The sequence below is a fragment of the Triturus cristatus genome, chromosome 10, assembly GCF_964204655.1.
Source record: "Triturus cristatus chromosome 10, aTriCri1.1, whole genome shotgun sequence".
NCBI lineage: Eukaryota > Metazoa > Chordata > Amphibia > Caudata > Salamandridae > Triturus > Triturus cristatus.
Genome location: NC_140593.1, coordinates 268272337 through 268294601, shown reverse-complemented (window position 1 = coordinate 268294601; position 22265 = coordinate 268272337). Strand labels below are relative to the sequence as shown.

General features: G+C 44.0%; 1 protein-coding gene across 1 annotated transcript in view; it reads left to right on the top strand.

Annotated features, from left to right (window-relative positions):
- The window catches only part of VPS50 (VPS50 subunit of EARP/GARPII complex), a 748521-nt gene that overhangs the window by 133758 nt on the left and 592498 nt on the right, over positions 1–22265 (top strand). Inside the window, exons 6-9 of the mRNA XM_085630983.1 lie at positions 3041–3111; positions 12848–12965; positions 14222–14257; positions 15982–16064. Of these exons, the coding sequence (XP_085487109.1) occupies positions 3041–3111; positions 12848–12965; positions 14222–14257; positions 15982–16064 (308 nt within the window). The remainder of the gene's footprint in view (positions 1–3040; positions 3112–12847; positions 12966–14221; positions 14258–15981; positions 16065–22265) is intronic.

The window sequence follows — 22265 nt, the reverse complement described above, 5'->3', positions numbered from 1 at the left end:
ATATCCATCCTGGATGCAGGAGATCAGGAAGAGTTTCGAGGGTGGGCAAATGGTAGGATCGGAAGTGAGATTGTCAAGAGTCTATTTCATTGGAGGTTGTTGCAGGTGTACCAAATATTTTCTTATGTCTTCTCTCCTCCAATAATAGATCTTTGAATATTGTATTGTTAGTCAAAGGGCAAATCAGGCACCATAAACTTAAGTTGCATTAATAGTTTTAAGTTCAGTCAATGATGAGAGTTTGGATACGTTTTTAAAACCTTTTATTCTCATGAAGAGATTAGTTAAATTCGTTTTGCTTGTTTTTATTTCAATTAGTCCATGAATCAAATAAGCATACAGAAATCTCATAAAAAAGAAAGGTTAGACTCCAACATCAAGTAATATATTTAAACACATTCCATAAAGGACTAATTCCCTGTATTAAAGATCGGGATCAGAGTTTAGATTCGTAGAACCCATGAAGAGTTCGGATTCAAAAGGAAAAGAGTGAGCTCAGAGGAGCATAAAGCTCGGACCAAACGAAAGCAGCAGAACTTCCCATAAAGAGTAGTTCATGAAACAAAGCTGAGTCTCAATAAATCAAAAATTAAATCGGCATACAGTTGCAGTAGCAATCTGTCAAATTTAAATGGCAATATCAGGGCAACAGGAAGCAGCAGTAGCCACGACCTTCTAGAGTCTGGCAAGGGGAAGAAAGGGAAAAGGGCATTGCATCCACCTAGGAACATGCACTAATATAAAAGACGTGAATAACTATTGCAGACATTGTAGTGGGCTCCTTCATCCGTGGGCCAATCAGGTAGCACCTCTCGTCATTGAACAGGTTCAGCTCCTCCGTTCCTACGAAAATGCATGCAGCTTGTAAAGTTATCACAGAGTTAGCTGCAAACATTCTTGTGTCGTTAGATTCTGAAAACATAAGTCTTCATTCCCATTGGCAGTTGAGCACAGGTCTGCCTACTACATCCCATTTTGTTTCACTGTGAGAACAATAAACTACACTAAGACAAGATCACGGTTAGGTAATGCATTCCATTTAATATGAACAAGAATTATGGTCTATAATGCACAAATATCATATTCAAGCAATGATGTGAAATCTTGAGAAAATAGGAAGCTCTTGACATTTATAAATAAAATGTTGCTTAAAAAGTAATTCATTTATTAAACTGGAACACTCCGCAATAATGACCAACATTTCTAAGCATTTCAGTTTAGGTCAAGCTTCTAATTCACCTTGTGCACTTTTCTCCAATTTTAGGTTTGCTTTTAGTTATAGAAACTTGCTTGTTAGCTTTTGTATAACGTATGTGTAAAGCTATGCCTGTCTTTTGCATCTCAGCACATTTCAGAAGCGTGTTTTTTGAGCATTGAATTTTACATTTATCATGCATAGTCGGCTACTAAGTTAACATATGTTGTGTTAATTAGTGGACTGTATTACAGGTCTAGAAGAAAACCGGATGGTAGCAGGCAAGACCCGGCCAGACATGGCTGTAGTGCAAAAAAATAGTATAGCTGTTGATGGAACGGGTTAAAACTAGTTGGTCAGCAGAGTAGCAGGACTGCTCTGTAAAGTAAAGATGTGAATGTGACTAACGGGTGCTGAACATCAGGATGAGATGGTCAAAAGCTGGAGATTAAAGGCCAGTGGTTGAGTGATTGATAAGGAGACTTAAGACTTGGTTGACAAACTAAGAAGCTGAACTTAGGCAGCCCAGCTTGAAGATAAGGGCTTGTGGGCCGAGATAAGGGTCTATGGGCCAACCTTGTGGTCATCCATGTATGGTTTAGACGGCAGTAATGTGAAGCCAGGGGCCAAGAGTGGTTATCTGGTCCAAATACAACGTCTGTGTGAAGGACCCGTCAAGAGGACCCTGGGGATGTTGAGCACAACGTCAAAGAGCTGAGAAAACTACAGTATGTGGACGTGGGCTAAAGAAAGTTGAATTGGATGAAAAGAGTCCTGCTGGCAACGAGCCTGCTGGCAACGAGCCTGCTGGCATGCTATGTGTTGGTAAAGAAGTAGACTAGGAGTGACAAATGTATGCTGGAGCAGAAAGAATGGCCGGGCTGTTACCACCATAGTGATAGGGAGGGAGGGGGAAGTAAATGGAGTTGTCGTAAGGTCCACTGGCAAATAACTCTGGAGGTTCCAACAAGGCTTGCTGAGCGGTTTATAAAAGGACGTGGCAGGGCAACACAGAGAGAGGATAACAAAATGTAGGGTCAACGAAATGGCATGGTAAAATGCTCGTAGCGAATGGGGTTGCCTTGGGAGTGAGGGTGACGAGGACAGAAGACCAGAAGTTTGGCCTCTCTCCTAGTTTCCACCAAACCCTGTTGGGTGGCAAATGACTTATTGCCCCAAAATAGGGGAATGGGTGGGAGATGTGGATGGATGATCCCAGGTGGTGAAATGTTTCTCTGAGTTTGGCTAGTTCCCAGGATCTCCATTTACTACACCGAGCTTACCTTATCGCCACCTGGACTAAAAGCTTGCATACATGTATATATATATAAGTGCATTTGTGTCTGTGGTTAGTCCGCGTAATATATTTGAATAGCTTGCTACTACAGAAAGAGATCAGTTCATTTGATTTCAGTATTGCTTGTGGCGGCGCATAACATGAGCAAGAGGTGTCCGGTTTATCTATTCTCTCAACAAGAATGATTGCTTTTTGCACATAATTCTTCATTTAAAGTGGAAACATTTTTTACAATCCCATTCTTGCGTAGAGAGATGCTACTGTTGTGTTTTGTGTTTGCGACATGTGTGCCTCAGCCACAACCGCTAGATGGCAGTAGGATCTTGTAAAACAAACTGGAATTCTAACCCCGAGCTGCAAGATAAACGGAGATGCGATTCTGTGCGCATACTACATTGGCTTGGTAATTTGTCAGTTCTCTCAGCCTCAGAATGGAGTTTCAGCAATTTTGGGTTGGTTTATGCAAAGACTGAAAGATTTCTGATGTTGAAGATTCCTCTGGATTGCTGGATGAAATATGGGTGTTACTTTTTTATCCTATTTTACAGGAACTTGAAAGAGTCACATCGCTGCAGACTAGCCTCCAGCTCGCTGCTGTCATATGCACAAATGGAAGGAGGTAGGAGAGTTACAGGTCGTGCATGGAGGTTTGTTTGTCACATAAGGTGAAACCATGTAAGGTTTAACCTGTGTCTTGCCTTAGCATTGCTACAATACATTGGTGCTTAGCTTTAGAAGCCATTGTACTCTGATTGCAAATCTACTCCAAACTCAATTTCCATTTTGTCATAAAATTGAATCAAGTTAAACGCCACGCGTCCTTTTTGACAAACGTTTAACTATGCGAGGTCTAGAAGGGGGAGAATTCCAGGTATACACACAGCAGAGCTGCATTTTATTTTAGATGGGATTTTGTAGGGAAGGAACTCCTTTACAAATTAAATATCGACAAGGGGAAGCCCATCTTCTCCAGCACTGGGCACCTTGACGCCACTCGGTATTTGTGCGCTTTACAAATGTGTTTGAATTTCATATATTCACATGCTTGAATCTATCCCTGTTGTCAGGCTAGGAAGCCCCGGTAATCTCAGATAGCAGTATACAGTGTTAAAATGGTCATAGGCCTTAACAACAGTGTTTGTTTAGTAGCACATATACCTTATTTGAAGAAACCAAGCTTCAGCCAACCAGGTGACTCTCAGCTCATATCTTTACTGCACATCATGTGGGGAGGAGTCCCCAAATCAGAGCTCTGCTCTAACCTCTCAGTCACCATATCCTATTAAAATTTCCCTAAAGTCTTGGGCTGAACCAGCCCTGCTTTCAGATTCCAGAGTACTGCGAGTTGTTTTTAAGAGAACTTCTTTTTTTTCCTTGGCCTGATAGACATTTTCCTTTTTTGTCTCCATCTGTCCCCATGACTGACTGAGACTAGAAATTCTTTTTCAAATACTGCTCTACTTGTGTACATTACTGGATTTATATTGATTATCCACATGGCCAATGCATGTACTGCATTTATTCTTCTCACAAGGCTTTGAACTGTGATATATGTGAGACTTTGAAAGAGAGAGAGGCGGTTGGCACTGTATCTGCTGGAAGGGTATAAGGAAGGCCCTCCTTCTGTGGGTGATGCCCCCTCGTCAAGGGATATTTGAATGAAAAGTGCCCCACCAGCCACTTCGACTAATGCAGCCCAAACAGGAGACATGTAGAGTTTTCTGCCTTGGATTTATTTAATAAAGCTCGGTGCACCTTCAGCCACCTCCTCATGCAAAAAAATTCACTGTTATTAAAAAAACACTTCAGGGGGGAGGAACACCTCTGCTCAAAAAACTGTACAGAAATCTCATTCCTATGAGCAAAAGCCATCATTTAAGAAGAAACTGTCGTTGACTGAAATTCTGTAGTCTAAAATGAACATGAAGATGATTCCATTGGCGACATCAGTGCCGTTGACACCATTAATGACTACTACATCATCGAGGACCACACCAAGGATGTCTCTTCTTCCGACATCGATTGCCTCAACGACGACACCTTCGACATCGACTCCTTTGATATCTACAATGACTCCGTTGACTACTACACTTTAACAACAGTTTTTCCAGCAACTACCTTTTCACCAATGAAGGTGACAGCAAGGTTACCTGCCAAATCCTCGACTCTGATTAGAAGAAAATGCCAGTGAACTCTACTCCGAGACTGCTTACAGCTCTTAGCAATTGTATTTACGCTACGTCCCAGATTTTACGGACGTAATAGATGAGGAGGAAAAATCCTAGGAGCATCGGTGTCCACAGGATTATACACCAGACAATCCACGCTAATTTATGCCTCCTCTTTGCATTAGAGTAGCCATTAGTCTTACGAGTGCATGTAGCTTTCTTATCCACACTACAGCAAACGATGGACAAATTAAAAAAATATTTCCTCAACACCCTACCTAACAGCCTATGCCCAAGGTGCCTGCTTTACCTACTCTGCTACCACTTCTGCCACCTTCTCCGACATTTGCACCTTTTCGGCTACCTACGCCTCCTCCACCTCCAAAGGGGCCATTTCCAAGAATAGTCACCAAACCATTTCTCCCACCAACTCTTAAGGACATGGGAGAGGAAGATTCACCTTACTCTGTGTTTTCAGATGGGGATGAGGAGAAAGGTGAACTTCAGCCAGATGATGACGGGGGTAATGGTGACTAGGTGGACTTCATCATACCTAAGGAAGATGATAACCCACCCACTCAGGAAGATAACCCACTGTAGGAAAGTAGGATCTGCTTTTATGGTTACCCCCCACTTTTTGCCCGGTGCTATACTGTTTCTGACTGGGATCCTACTAACCAGGACCCCAGTCCCTCTGCTTTCTCCCCTAAATTGGTATGCTAAGTACTTAGATACAGCACAGATTGGACACTGGTGTACCCTTATCAGTCCCTAGTATTTGGCACTGAGGTACCCAGGGGATAGGTACACCAGGGTCCCCCATGGGCTGAAGCATGTATTATGCCACCCATAGAGACCACTCAAACTGTGACTACTGGCCTGCCATTGCAGCCTGTGTAAGCTGGTGCTACCACCTCTTACGAGAGATATTGGTTTACCTATATCTAAGGTCACTGCACTTAAAACCCTTTAAGTCACCACTAAAGTGGACCTTTCAATCCTGAAGGCAGGGTGTTCAGCTCTAAGTGTGAGGGTGCTCCTGTATGAGCAGGACACCCCTAAAGCCTTCGGAGTCCATTCTCCCTGGCTGTAGGTGCATCAGCCATTATGATACATAGAGTGGCCTCCCTTGAAGTGAAGGAGTCACTTCCCTGCATCTGAAGACACCGCTGCTAAGCTGACCGATCTGCTGATCTGGGCTTCCACGGTGTCCAAAAGGCACAGCAACACAGGTGGTGGTTCTTCATGTCCCTCGAGGCCTGCCCTGTCCTCTCACCAAGGTTGAGGCCAGTATCCCTCGTCGGAGCTGCAGGAACCGGACCCCTGTGCACCGTGTCGAATTGCAGTTGCAAAGGCTTGTTGGCTTCCTTCCATCAAGTTCTTCGGGCTTCAAGTATCTCCTACCTCAAACATTTCCTGTGACCAAGATCTTCGTTCTCACCGCATCACTTGCACCGTGGGCCTGCATCTTTGGTGATCTGCTTGAGGTCCTCTTGCGACTCCAGTGCCTCCGGCCTGTGGGTCCTCCTGAGGGTCTCCTTTGATTTCTGTGGGCTCCCCTGATTGCTCGGGGCCTGCCCCCTGACTGCCCTGCTTGTGGTAAGTCACCTGGACCTTGCTGGTCCCGAAACCGTACCTTCTTAACTTTCCACGTTTATTACAGTTGCAAAGACTTGTTGGTGCTTCCAACTGACACCGACCCCTCAACCCTTGACATCCAACGTGGGACAGCTTGTGCACGACTCCTGGTCTTCCACAGCATCAACTAGTCCGCACAGCTGCAGTTTCAAGGTCACCGTTAGCTCTCCTGTAACACACTACTTCAGTGGGCATTCGTCTTCCAGGCCTTCTGGTCACTTCCAAGTGGCATAGACTCTGCACCTCTTCTTGCAGGTACTTCTTGACTTGAATCCACCTTTGGGTTCCACCGGACACTTTAACCTTCTGCAGCAGCGGCATCTTCCTGAAGTTCTCCATTGAGTTTGACAGCGGTTTACGACGCCACTTCACACCTATGCACCTGGCTTCCCTGGTGTAGGTATCCTGGTTCCTAAGGTATCCATGGGTGGGGTGGCTCTCCAATCTTGTGTGCATTGTGTATATCTCTGGCTAGGAGATATCTGTACGTGTTAGTCAGTGTCTTATTTTAAATAAATATTTTTATAAATACACTGTGTATTTCTTTTTCACTTAATCTATATCTATAAGATTATGTTCTGGTGAAATAAGCTGCTTCACACTCCTGGACTAAGCTTGAAGACTGCTCTCCACAGCTACCACTTGGAGAGCTTTTTAAGGTTGTCTAAGGCCTCAACCCAATAGTCGTCGTCAAGCGTACCTAGGTCCCTCTCCCACACTGTTCTCAATGTAACTAAGAGATCTGGGCAATTATTCACCAATTTCCTATAAGTGGCTGAGATTGCTTTTTCTGTCAGGGGATCTGTTAATATGCGATCCTCCAGTGGGGCTGCCTCAGGCAATTGTTCCTTTTACCAGATATCACTACGCAAAGCGTCCCTTACCTGCAAATACCAGAACCGTTCACACTTGCTGAAGAACCTCAAAGGAAAGAAACACCTCCCCTCCCTGCCCCCCACCGCCTCCCCCCTCACACACACACATCGCCCAGTCGTTCCAGCCCAATCAACCCCCATTTTATTAAGCCTTTCAGTCTTCCCACTTCACATAAAGGATCGCTATCCCAAAGTGGAATCCTTCCCGTCAGCCTACTCTCCCAGCCCAAATACTTGATGGCCTTTCTCCCCACCCTTACCACGCACTGAGTATGATTAGGTAGTGTGTGCTCAAGCTTTCAGCAATATAGGACTGGGAGGTAGCATCTTTTACCCATGGCTGTTCCGTCTACTCGATAATCAGATTCCTCCTGGTCCGCAAACACCCAATCATTAACCTCCTCTAGCTGGGCTACCCAGTAATGTTTCAGAATGTCAGCACCGCTAAGCCTCCCTCAAAAATGCCCCTTTGCAACTTTTGGGCTATGCAGGAAGTGCCACAATCCCATAACAGGTGATGCATTTCCCAGTTTATCTTTTGAATGAAATCTAGTGGAATCTTAAAGGGCATATTCTGAAGGACGTATAGGAGGCTCCCGAGAGTTATCATTTTATATCGGGCAGCCCAGCCCATTAGACAGAGCAGGAGTGTCTGCCAGTGTGAGATGTCACTGCAGAACTGGTCTAACTGTGAGAGAAGGTTCCTGTCAGGGAAGGTCTGATCCTGCCTTGCGACAAAGATACCCAGATATTGAAAGCCATGTAGTTCGACTGGGACTTCGCATCTCGAGGACAGCCATGCGGTCCCTCCCGCCAGTGGGAATATTAAAGACTTCTCCCAATTGATCCGTTATCCAGAGTGATCTCTGAATATGTGAAATATTTGTAGGATTCTGTTGATCGAGAATGATGGGTCTGTGACATATAGCAAAACGTTCCTGGTTAATTGGACTACCCCATATAAGGGGGTCCTGGCGAACCAAGGCAGCCATGGACTCGAGTGCCAGTGTAAAGAGCATGGGGGACACAGGACATCCGGGTCTTGTGCCCCTCTGAAGGGCAAAGACTCGAGACACTGTTATTTACACGCAAGTGTGCCTGAGGGCCCACATATAGGAGCCTGGCCCCACCATTGAACTTGGGCCATAAACCAAGCAGTTCCAGCGTGGCGAATAAATAATTCCATTCCGTGCTGTTGGACAGCTTCTTAGCGTCCAGGGACAGCAGCGCCGCCGGTTTGGCAAAGGAGGCACTAGTTGCATGCAAACTCTGTACAGACGTTGCAGATTTAGACACGTTCCTCTGTGCAGCATAAATCTGGATTGATCCAGATGAACCACAGATGCAATTACCGTCCGCAACTTAAGTCCCAAGACATTCTACAGGACTTTAAACTAAAAGTTGGGCAGGGAGAGGGGTCTGTAAGACCCACATTCAGTCGCTTGTTTGCCCTTCTTAGGCATAATAGCCACAACAGCAGTTCTTTGGTCTTCTGGTAGACACACTTCCTTTTTTTAAAGTCTGAAACCTATTCAAAAGATGCTCCCCAATGTTATCAGTTATGCATTCACATAGTTCTACTGGGAGGCCATTCGGCCTGCTGCTTTCCCTGACTGCAAGGTTTGTATTGCTGTATTAAATACTTCTACCTTCACTACTGCGTCTAAACTGACTCAATCCTAATCTGAGAGCATTGGAAGGGCCAGATCTTTCAAAAAGTCCGCACAGTCCTCACCTGACATAGTAGTTATAGTACTATAGAGTGCCCCATAGTTTGTGGCAAAAGACTCAGCAATGGCCTTAGCCGTCATTTGTATTGTTCAGTCGCCATCAAGGATCTCCAGGACCCAATTCCTGCCCCTGTCCCATCTCTCTAGCCATGCAAGCAGTTTATTTGCTTTGTCCCCACCATTATATAGGTGGTGCTTAATGGCCAGCGCCTGGACGCACACGGTCTTCCACCAGCATACTCAGCTCGTGCTGCTTCAGGCACAGCTGATGGTTGAGTGGGGGAGAAGCTAACTCCTCATTTACCAGGCGTCTCTCTAAGAGAGCACAGTCCAGCTCTAGAGCCGCACGCTTCAGCCTACGCTCCTTCTTAAGTCCCCCAATCAAGGCTTGTGCCTGGCCTCGATTCACTGCCTTAAATGCCTCCCACAGCACCCAGGCCGAGTCCAGCAAGCACGCGAATTATGCCCAATCTCAAACTGCGATCCATCTGTTTTCCCCTCTAGAATTGAAGTGTAGTTACTCCAACCCAGTGTGCCTGGAAACATTTGCCAATTAATTCTGCAAATGTTTGTAAATAGAAAAATAACTGTGAAAATCTACTCCGATCTCTGCCTGTATACCCTTATGGCGTTTTTGTGAATAGCGCTCAGAGTTTTATCAATATCCTCTTTTTTTAACAAGCACTATAATTAGGATGAGCACTCGATTGTACCTTGAGGAATACTATAAGCATGCTCTATGCACATTTTTAATCTGTGATGCCTTCAGAATAGTGTGCTCTCGTAAACATTTCTCCAACTTATGAAAAAAACTGTTCTGCATTTATGTGCATTGTAATAGGTAATCTCAAACATCCAGATTGTATTACAAATTGTTATAATTGACTTGTGTCTTTCCTTTCTCTGGCTGTGTCTTCCCTGTTGCTCAGCTAATATGAGTGTTAGAATGCCTGATGACCTCATGGAATGTTCGAGTGCCTGGCTTGTGTGTGTAGTGTCAGTTGATGGCAGGCAGGCTGAGCGGCAGGGAGGCTACTCCTGGTGGAGTTACATTTCCATCTACCTATCTTCTTCTAATGAACTTACCTTGTAACTAAGCTTTAATAAATCCAGCCTGTTTTATATACCTGGCTCCATGGACTTTCAGTTTACCACATTTGACGACGATTTAAAGAACCTACCCGTTGAGGAAAGAGACTGTGTTTAAAGGAGCAAAGGAATTACTGGTACTAAGGAACCTACTAAAAATATTGGCACTACAGAAACCTTAAGGAAAAGGAAGCGCCTTGGTCAACCCCACCGGTGTCCTCTCTCATCTGGACAGCCTGCAGCCCAAGGCGTTTGACTTCCTACTGCTGGTCTTCGTTCAGCTACTGTAGAGATTGCTGCCATCCTACTGCCTTGGAGGTTTTGCTTATGAGAATTGGCAGCAGCTAACTTTTTTAGGAAAACTGACAGACACCCCAGTGAGCCGTTTTTAAGTGTGCTGAGGAAAACCCTCACTTCTGGTGAGCAGTTACGCGGATTTAATGATGCAGAGGCTGGTGATGCTTTTGAAACTGAGGACCGTTTGAAGGTAGATGTGTCCCATGTTTGAAGTATTGAGCGACTTTCTTGCACTACCCCATCTGGTGGAGGCAGACCGCTAAGTGGAGCAGAGTCAACTACGTTTCTGCGAGCTGTACCTGGAATATGTGTAAAGACTACTGGAAATTTGGGAGCGCAAGAGATCTGAAAGAGAAGATTTCATGAGAAAAATCCGAAGGAGCCCACAAGAACATAAGAGGTGTTCCAGTGCTCCTGGTGAGGTGTTTTTGGCCCCTTTAATTTGGGATTTCACGTTTAAGTTAAGTCTTCTCAAGGGTGTGGCCGTTAGGAGCGCGCACCTCTTTCATTTAAAATGTACAAATCTGGCACGAGCAACCTCACCTGTTTCTGTACACGTGCAGCTTCTCGTATTCTGTTTGTTCACTTCATTGCTGCATTTCTGGCCTGCGAATGCACGTTTGCATGCACGGACGTGCCAGCAGCCACCCGACTCACCGTCGTGCTGCGTCCCGCCATCTTTGGATTGGAGACTGCAACTATTTGTTGTAGCAGAACCTCCAGGGAAGTCTCGATGACATTTACACTTTAAAAAAAAAACTTTATTCAAGTCTGTGGGGACTGCGTACAATGTCACGCTTTCTTCTCCTGATGGAATTTGCTGTAAGGCTTTTTATGAAAGCACAGCAGTTGACTCATCAGCGTGTGGTGGGGAGTTGGACACTGAACTTTGCTGCCAGATCGTGTGCCATCAACAAGAGCTTCACGTCGGTTGAAATTTCGGATGAGAGACCGCTCACCGGAGCATGAGACTTTCACTGCATCATTAATGCTTGCCATTTTCTCCTTTAATTGTTTTACGTGACATGTCGTATAAAGGTTCAATTTTATAGGCTGTTGTATACCCCATTATAGTACCCTTTTACTTTAAGGTTCTTAGGGAGTTGTATGTGGTTAGTGTTATTATCCTATTATGGTGTGGTGGGTGTACCTTATTATGGTGTTGTGGGTGTACCCTATTATGGTGTTGTGGGGGGTTGGTGTCACGGTATGCTTTGATTGGGTTCTGAGTACCCTTTTGGGGTAAAATGTTGGGGCGTTAGTGCTCCAGTTCTGGATCATACGTTGTGGGAGCTAAGTGCCCCAGTTATTGATCATAGGGAGGTATGTTTTCCCTACTATGTGGAGGTTGTGGGAGCGGTGTGCCCAGTTCAGTCTTTAAGAGGTTTTGGGAGCTAAGTGCCCCAGTTATAGATCATAGGGAGGTGAGTTCCCCTACTACGTGGTCGTTATGGGAGCTGAGTGCCCCAGTTCTGTTCCTAGGGTGGCGAGGGCCCTTTTGCAGTGGGGTTGTGGGAGCTGAGTGGCCCAGTTCTGTTCCTAGGGTGGTGAGTACCCTGTTATGTGTAGGTTTTCGGGCGGTGAGTGCCCCAGTTTTCTTCCACAGGGTGGTGTGCACCCTGTTACGTGTAGGCTGTGAGGCGGAGAGTGCCCCAGTTCTGTTCCACAGGGTTGTCTGTACCCTGTTACGTGTAGGTTGTGGGGCGTTAAGTTCTCCAGTTCTTTTCCACAGGGTTCAACAGGGTGGTGTGTACCCGTGTAGGTTGTGGGTCGGTGAGTGTCCCAGTGCTGTTCCACAGGGTGGTGTGTACCCTGTTACGTGTTGGTTATGGGGCGGTGTGTGCCCCAGTTCTGTTCCACCGCTCTGTGCGGTCTTGTGTGTTGTGGCTTTTCTCCAAGGGATGGGGTTAATCTCAATGTCTTTATTTTTTGAGAATGCAATGTAAATGCTTTTCTTTGCAATGTAAATGCTTTTCTTTCAGAATGCATTGTATATATTGATGTTTGTGTTTGCTTCCTTCACTTATGCATTTTGTTTCCCTAAGGAAGGGGGATATGTTATAATTGACTTGTGTCTTTCCTTTCTCTGGCTGTGTCTTCCATGTTGCTCAGCTAGTATGAGTGTTAGAATGCTTGATGACCTCATGGAATGTTTGAGTGCCTGGCTTGTGTGAGGAGTGTCAGTTGATGGAAGGCAGGCTGAGCGGCATGGCGGCTACTCCTGGTAGAGTTACAATTCCACCTACCTATCTGCTTCAAATGAACTTACCTTGTAACTAAGCTTCAATAAATCCAGCCTGTTTTATATACCTGGCTCCATGGACTTTCAATTTACCACACAAATCTTTTGGAATATAAATGGCAGAAGATTCTGTGCAGGTACAAAAATATTGGCAGCAAGTTTTCTTAAACCGCCCATTGTCTTCTGTTTAGAAATCGTGCACTTACTAGTTCCCAGCTCATGGGTGCATTGATGTGGTAAATTTCAAAATTAAAAATCCAATAGCAAGTTTGACACCTATTTTTCCACTTTACTGTGGCTGTTGTTTTCCCTCTAGGCACTTAAATGTTGCAAAGAAAGGGTTTACAGAAGCTAGTCTGGGTCTCCTGGCCAATCAAAGAAAGAGGCAGCTGCTGATTGGCCTGTTGAAGTCCCTGAGGACAATAAAAACTCTGGTAAGCTATTTTGCAAAATTAAGTGTGTTGCATTTCTTTCAGAAAGTTCTGTCTTGTCTTTCCCAAAGGCGGGGACCTGAAACATTGCACCTGAATTCATTTTGGAACATTTAATGTAGCTAATTGAATTAATTTGCCAATTGAGAAAGAAAGCAGTTTCAATTTTATGGTTCATCTTATCCAAACTAAATACATCAGAGTTTCAGAAAACATAATCTATAAAACACACATGTACCCCTTTGGGGCATCTTGGCTCTGAATAAGAAATGTTTGTTACTCAGCTCAGTGGTACTCATTTTATTGACCTCGGAAAGGTGAATAGCCTGGTTGACACATATGCTAATATAAATGTCTTCCTTTGCATGAAAATCAACCTCAAAGTATACAATCCTAATCGGACATCTGCGCTCCCGTAACAACCTTCTCTGGGTGGTCCATTGGGTCAAGAATTGTACATAAGATGCTAATGATTGTTCTAGCCTGCCATATCCACTGGGAAGAGGGTTTTATCTGGGCTTGATAAAAATAGCCTTTTAATTCTAGCACTGACCCTTTCCTTTCTCTTCTTCCTGGTTTTCTCAGCATCTGCATGTCTATAATTGGTTTTTAGTGTTTTTTTAAACATTTTGGATTTGGAATTAGATTCAAGGTTTCTTCCTACTCCTTTTGCCACTTCCCACGCACACAAATTCACAGGATGTGTTTTCCCTTTCACAAAGCAGTCAGACTTTGTGTTTCTGTGAACACTTGTTTAGTTTTTTGTTCTAGATAGGGAGTAGTCTGTGTCCATTTGTAGAGTAACTATAGAACTCCATGTCATCATCGTGTGGGACATCATCTTCCAGACCTGTTTCTGTTAACAACCTGATGCATTCTGGGACCTGACATTCTGATTTCTTGAGCCGACAGTCTTAAACTAACAGACCTAAATAAAAACGCTGATCTATAAAGGAAAAGCCCAGAACTATACAGCCCTCATTTAGTGACGATCTTTATGTATCTGCTGTGATTTCCTTTGTTTATTTGTATGCCTATGTGTTTTTTTGGGGTTAGTGTCTGCAATCATAAGTAACCAATGTACCTGCATACCTTGTTGCAAACATGTTATGTGACTATCATTTGCTTGTTTCCTAATAACATCAGACTCCATGTTCACATGCTGAAATAACATACTGCGCAGTCAGCGCAGCCAATGTCTACTAAGCATTTTTTAAACAGTTCTACAGTATTTCACAATATTTGTTTTCCATTTGCAGCAAAGAACTGATGTACGCATGAGTGAAATGTTGGAGGTAAATCCCACTTATTTGTTTTATTTTCCTGCGTTCTTTATGCCACCTTTAATCATCTTCTCTCATGTACGTTTCACAGTGTAACAAGTAATTTCCTCAGGGTTGATGCTACATTCAAGTACTACAGTAAACATTTACTTTTTTATATATCTGATAGGGAAGTCGGCTTTCCACATTTACTCTATTGAGATAGAATAATTTGTATATTATTCTAATCCGCTGAATCTCGAATACTCTTGAAATGGGCCTCCCATCTGAACCTAAACATGGTTTTGAAAATATAAATGAGGGTTCAGTTAGCTGCAGTAAAGCATGAAGCGGCGCAAGAGGCAGCGGTGCCTGATGTCATTGTCACTGTTCTTTTTAGCATGTGGGCAGAGAGCGCTCCAGCCGTCTGTACCCAAAGTCAGATGGCCTTGAGTTTAGGTAAGGGGCACTGGCGTAACGCGGATGGCTACAAGTGTAAAATCTGTGCTTTTGAATTTACGTTATGGCTTTGATGTTATATAATCTAGTGCATGTATTTTAAGATGCATAGACTAACAACAAATCTGGAGCAAGGAGAACATCATACTCGGGAGCAGATGTGTACATCTGTAGAACGTCAACTAGAAATTGTGCCTCGTGGGGCAGGAAGCGCAGATTGTTGATTCTGATCTTCCAGCTGGCCAGGAAAGAGCATGATAAAGGTGCAGTTTGTGTGACTGCATGATGCCCAACATTGCAGCCTCGGGCACATACATAAGCGTTCAGTTATTTTCAGTAGACACAAACAGTGCATTAAGCGAGTTGTAGTCCTTTTCTGTTTTTAATGTGTATTAAATCTAACAGATGTGGGTTTTATAGTAGCGCTTTCCTTGACTTGACTGTCCAGAGTAGCTGACCCCTGAAGTCCCCTGTAAGACATTTTGGATAACAACTGAAATAATGTCATGCGGATTGTATTCTCTTTATGTATAATGGAACACTTATCACAACTCCTGTACAGTGCTCTGCCTGGTGGGGATTGCTCCGTGCTTTACAAAGCATGTGGTTGAGTTTAGGTGAGGTAATCATGGGCTGCATGTTTGTATTTGTAAACTTGAGCACTGTTCAGGAATACAATAACTTCATACTTGTGTTGAATTGAGGTCTGCTGAAAGGTGGAGTGTTTAGGAGATGTTGCTGAGAAGTTGGTGAGTTGTTGGGCGGAGGGCACTATTAAGGGGGCATATAATATCTGTCTTTTGAGTGGCCTTCATCCTGTGCCCTGTTAGCCAGAGCACTTGTCTTCATAATGTATTTCTTTGACTAACTGGGATTTAATAGCAGATGTAGTGCTCTAAATGTCCTCTTAACTAAGTGTACAGCAGTGGTTTGTACTAGAATGTTTGCACTTACGAGTGCATTGACAGTATCCTTTGTTTAGTTTGAATTGCTGCTCGGTTTTTGTCATGGTCCGGATTCTCCGTTTTGTTTCTTACTTTCTTTTGAAGTAACCAATAGTTTTTAATTAAGCTGATAAGATACATTGTGGGTTTAATCTGGAATGAAATGAAAACTTGTAGTATTTTAATTCCATCTGCAAAGTGATGTCTGCTTTGAATCAAACTCACCAGTAATCGTATTTTAAATTATACATTTTCTTATCCTCTTAGCATAATTCCATTAATTTACTTTATTTTTATAGGCAATGCTGCAGAGTGTAATGCCCGGTTAATTTTCTTTTTTTTCAATGTTCTAAGGAAGAAGATTATCCTGGAGCTATACAACTCTGCTTGGAATGCCAAAAGGCAGCCAGCACATTCAAACACTATAGTTGCATAAGGTAAGACCCTAACAGTTTGTAAAAGATTGTTCCACTTTTGAAACTGTGAATTATGCATGTTCTGTTTTCAAAATAGGATGTTCACTGTTGCGGAAAACATATATTCAATACTGCAGTCTGATATTCCAAAAGGCCCTGCCAAATACTAAATAAGCCAACAAAGAACTCTAAATGCGAAACAGTTTTTCAGTTTTAATGCCTTGTTAGTGCCTGGCAGTGTTGCCCTGCACATGTCTGTTGCGTTGCTTGGTGACCTGTGTCTGTCTTTCCACTCCTGTAACCTTGCAAGCTCTAGACTTTATTCAGCATGTGCTGTAGAGTGCAAAGTTCACCCACACGTATCTTCTCCCTGGAAACAGCACTCTCTAAGAGAAGATCCACCCCTCACTTTCACTAACTTGAGGAAAGAAGAAGTCCGGTTTTAAGGCTTTTATAAATTGTACAAAATTTGGTTCAGCTCCAATATTTGCTGTAGCCACTGAAAAGGCCTTGCTTCCCGTGTCGAGCAGCTAGCTATGGGAGCCTGCCACTAAACCTGATCAGCTGATCTTGGAAATTGGTGGGGTTAGTACCTGGTTACCTGAAGATAGAGAGGGGGTTTTCTTTGGCCGTTTAAGACTTTGTGGGACCAGACGGAGATATTTCATTGATTTTCAAAGAACACAGAAATTGTCCCAGTTTACTTTTAGAGCGGGGAACTCACTACACACATCTTGCATCAATACATGTGGATTATATTCATTACACATCAAGTTAACATGCAGACAAGCCACCTTTACTTTGCGACAGTGTTTTTTCAGCCATATTGGTCATCTACACATTAAGACTATTCCCTTCGGTATGCTCCTCAGTAATATCCCTTACCATATTCCCTTGTTCCATTTCAATTTCCTCAGCATCTCACTCCAATGTTCCCCCTGGACCACCTGATCGGTATTGGTGTCTTGCATATGCCTCATTACGCTGCTACCTATTTGATCATCTCTCTCCCCCATTGTTGCATCGTCAGGACAGTATTTTTTATTCATCGTATTGCAATACTTTTTCCAGCCACAGGACCTAACTCCATTCTTTTAGGCACCGCTTTCATATTTTTTACCCTTTAGGCCCAACCCCAATAAACATATGTGAATAATCAACTGCTAGTTCATGTCTGTTAAACATAATTTCAAAATCAGTGCCTCCCAGAAGTTAGCTATTCCTGAGCACTCCGCCACATTTTTATGTAAGTGCCTATAGCCACTTAACATTTATGGCAGGCATTGGAATTCCTGGGGTTCATTCTATGTAACAGTTGTGGGGTGACCTGTGTTCTGTGAATACACTTGTTGACCACTTTCAACCTAGCCTTTTCACATGACAGTCCTGCAATTCTGGAAGATTTCACATCAGCGACACCCTTCCCGCAGGTCCCTACTCTAATACCTTTTAATATTTTTCATTTTCTTAATGTGTGGACCAGTGCCAAATACAATCTGGAATATAACTTTCGGCGCTCTGAAAGACACAGCAACACTTGAGTTACAGTATGTATTGCTGGTCTTTGAGGGAAATTAGGCTATGTTACGGATGGCAGCTGCTTTTCTCGCATACATCGAGAAGTTCATGGTTTCAATCCACCATATGTCACAAAAAGTGACAAAGCCCATTAATCTTCCCTCATCCTACAAATCTTCCAAACTGTGGAGTTTTTCTCTTCACACCTCTCCCTTCAGAAACCTAGAAAGATACAGACACAATTGATTGCAATGTTATCAGTTTCGTCATACACATGTTTATGACCCTCTTGCTTGGTTGCTGTATTCCAATCTGTTATTACTGTTTGCCGATGTGTGGGCATCTGTGTTCGGTCGTTTCCTTTAGCTAACAGGAGTGCAAGCAATTTCATAGGCTGCATTATCGTTTGGAGAGTTTCACATACTGGGTGGTGTTTGGCCCCCTCCACCCATACCACCATATATTGTAACTGTGACAGTGTTGCTTCATAATAGATTCTAAAGTTCAGGGCCATCATGCCTTCTCCCTTGCAGGCTAATTTGAGTGTGTTCAGTGCTAGGCTCACTTTCCCATGTCCCAATGCAATAGTTGCAATGACTTATCTAGTGTCCAGAAGCATACCTCTTATATCTGCATTGGCACGTGTACTACCATGTACAGTACAGAGATGGACTCCCATTTTACTGAGATCAATGCTTACTGTAAGAGACATTGGGAGACACAACCAATTATTGATATTGTTATCTAGTCCAGTGAGCATCATTTCCACATCATATTTATATACCTGTTCTGGCTCTTTTCTGAACATAATTCCCATATACCTAAATGCAGTGGTTGGTATCTGCAATAGTACATCGGTTTCATCTCCCACTTCAGCATCAGTCATTGCCTAGATCGCCATCTGGTGTTGGGCCCTAATGTTTGCACTTTGTTATTGTAGAAGTCTTTGTAGCCACGGGTTAGGTTACTCCTCCTCTGTTTAGTAGTGCGCATGGGCATCGACTCCATCCCTAGATTGTTTTTTTCCGCCATCGGGTTCGGATGTAATTTGCTGCACTCCGGGTCGACGCCGTTCGATTCCCCTTCGACGCGCAAATACTCTCACCATTCTACGGTATTGTTTCGATCGCGATCTCTCTCAACGCATATCCATTGCCAAAGACTTTTCTCTAGTCCGGTCGTCGACATGGGCCGTTAGGCGATCGGCGCCATCATCCAGCATATGGAAAGGACTCCATTTAAAAAATGCAGGTGTGGGGCTAAATTCCCGCACACAGATCTCCTCGAGGACTGCAACCTTTGTCTCTCGCCAGAACACGAGAGTTGCCACTGTCAGGCCTGTGACTCTTTCAGGTCTAAGAAGACTATACGTGATTGCTGGGCTCGACGTCACAAAATGTCCAGATCGACCGTTCCAGCGCTGGACAACATCTTCGAGGCAGACCCCGATGATCCGGAGACAGACTATGAACAAGCCAGCGTCTCCAAAGCCGAAGGATCGGACTCAGACAACCAGACGATAACTCCAGGTCAATGGAGCGGGAGTACTGATGTTGATGCCCCTGCCCCGAAAAAACAAAAGGCTCCGGTAACACCTTTACCTTCGGGTCTGGGTCGACACCGAGACGAGACTTCTGAAGCCGCGCCTCCAGGCCCGGCTCCGAAGCACACAAAGCCATAGGACAGCTCTGGATCGAGCCAACCACATCACGGTGCCGAAAAACCATCTTCGGCACCAAAGCATAAACCCAAGGCCTCGTCCACACCAAAATCTTAGGCACCTAAGCCAAAACCCAAGGTCCTGGATTCTCCTGCACCGAAGCCAAAACCCAAGGTCCAGGATTCTTCTGCACCGAAGCAAATTCAATCCAAGTCTTCGGATCCGAAAAACCAAATTAAACCTTCGGAGTCAAAAACTCCACCAAAGCAGGAGACGACAAAAACCCCTCCTAAAGCTAAAGAAGACAGGCCAAAACACCACTCGGAACCGAAATATTCGGCGCCGAAAAAAGACAACAGATCCAAATAACTTTTCTATCCAGATCCACCGGATCCTAGACAAAAAATACTCAAGATTGACCCCATTACTGGACATGTCACCTCTACACCACCTAAAAAGAGGAAATTGTAAACCTCAAACTCCTGAGATCCCATCCAAGAAGAAAGACTCATCCCCCTCTCCAATGAGGCCTTTCTTTCCACCTCCACAGCCTACAAACACTATACCTTCTCCAGCACACTCTCCAGTGCCTCCTCTTTCACCTGCACCACAAGATGACGATGAGGATATAGGAGATGAGGATGAGGACATACACTCACCCCATAATACAAATACTGATGATGACACTCACAGTAGCCTCCCTCCCCCACCCCCTCACGACTCTTGGGACAATTATGATGTCCCAGATGTACCTGAGCCTGATGTATATCCTTCCAGACCATCCCCGTCAGATGATAGTGTGGGGTTTGCTCAACTAATAAATAGAGCTGCACAATTCCATGGGGTCAAACTCCATTCAGACCCTCTAAAGGAGGATTTTTTGTTAGAGACATTCTCTCAACCTCCAAAGACAACAAATACTCTCCCTATGCTCAAAGGGATCATTAAACATGCCCCTGAGGTTTTTAAGGACCCTGTCAGGGCTAGGGTTCTTAATCCTAGAATTGAGAAAAAATACAAGCCAGCTCCAAGTGATCCAGTTTATATTAAAGGGCAACTCCCTCTGGACTCATTAGTAGTGGCAAATGCCCGCAAATTCCCAAACCATAGGTGACGCCTTTCTGCCAGACAAAGAATCTAAGTGACTGGACGCATTAGGTAAAAGAGTTGCATCTCAGGCAGCTAACTTTTGGCGCATTGCTAATTCACAAGCTTTACTAGCAAGGTATGACAGGGCTCACTATGATGAGCTTGAAAAGCTCATGCAGCATCTCCCTGAAGAGCATAAGAACAAAGCAAATGATCTTATACAAGAGGGAAAGGTAATTTGCTAACACATCAATAAAATGTGCCCTCGATGCAGCGGATACAGGATCCCACGCAATAAATACAAGTGTTTTATTACGTAGACATGCGTGGCTGCTCATTATCTGGCTTTAAACAAGAAGTGCAGTCTACCATTCTCAATCAGCCCTTAGATCAGGAACACTTGTTTGGACCCACTACGGACACATGTTTAGAAAAGATGAAAAAGGCCAGATAAACAGCCAAATCCATGGGGGCTCTACAAGCAACAACTAGTAGAGGTTCTTTTCGTTGCTCCTTTTATAGAGGAGCCTCCAAGACCGTTGGTATGGAAGCCAACTCTTCCATTTATAAAAACCCCACACAAAATTCCCCTAATAAAGGTTACTATAGAGGGAATTACAGAGGCAATAACAACAGAGGGAGAGGACGCGGTTCTAATACCAGCAACTCCTCCACCACAAAACAGTAACTTCCCTGCACTCCACCCCCCCCCCCCCCCCGACCATCCCACTCCAGTCGGGGGAAGACTATCACAGTTCCTACCTGTGTGGAATTCTAATATCACAGACAGGTGGGTACGACAAACTATCCAGTATGGTTACTGCCTGGAACTCAATTCTACTCCCCCCAACATACCTCCCAAACAAAGTCCACTGTCCACAGAACATCTCACTCTTCTCAAGCAGGGGGTTCTCTCTCTCTTGCAAAAGCAATCAATAGAACCGGTTCCCGCACATCACAAAAACACAGGGATTTACTCCCTTTACTTTCTAATTCCAAAAAAGGACGTAACTCTCAGGCCTATATTAGACCTGAGGCCCTTAAACCGATACATACATTCCGACCACATCCATATGGTCACATGGCTTCAACATGGCGATTTCCTTACCACTCTAGATCTCAAGGACGCCTACTTTCACATTCCTATTCACCCTGCTCACAGAAAATACCTACGGTTTGTAGTGGACGGACAACACGATCAGTTCAAAGTCCTATCGTTCTGAGTCACAACAGCACCCAGAGTCTTTACAAAATGCCTTGCGGTTGTAGCAGCCCACTTAAGGAGACAACACATCCATGTGTTTCCTTACTTAGATGACTGGCTCATAAAAGCCAGGTCACACCAAGGTTGTGTGCAAAACACACAGCACACAATCCAGCTGCTACTCAAAATAGGATTCACAATAAACCTCACCAAGTCACGTCTACAACCGTCCCACAGTCAACAGTATCTAGGTGCAACAATAGATACTTCCAAAGCCCTTGTATTCCCCAACCAAACCAGGATAACCACTGTGCAAGCACTCATAGCAAAATTAAATTTTATCTGGAGCACTCAGCTTGAGTGTTCATGCAGCTCATATGGATGATGGCCTCTTGCATCTTAATTGTTCCTTACGCAAGACTCCAGATGCACCCATTACAAGAATGCCTAGCACAACAGTGGAACCAAGCTCAGGGTCAACTTACAGATCTGGTGTTGGTTATTATTACAATCCCTACAACCTCTGACTAAACAATTACAATCCCTACAACCTCTGACTAAACAATTACAATCCCTACAACCTCTGTCTAAAAAATTACAATCCCTACAACCTCCTCTAAAAAATTACAATCCCTACAACCTCTGGGGTTGAATGACCGTATAGAATTTAATTGTTTCCTCTAAATTTCCATTTCCATTTTTTAAGGCTAATCACGCTATTGTTTAAGTTTAACATGATTGTATATTCATC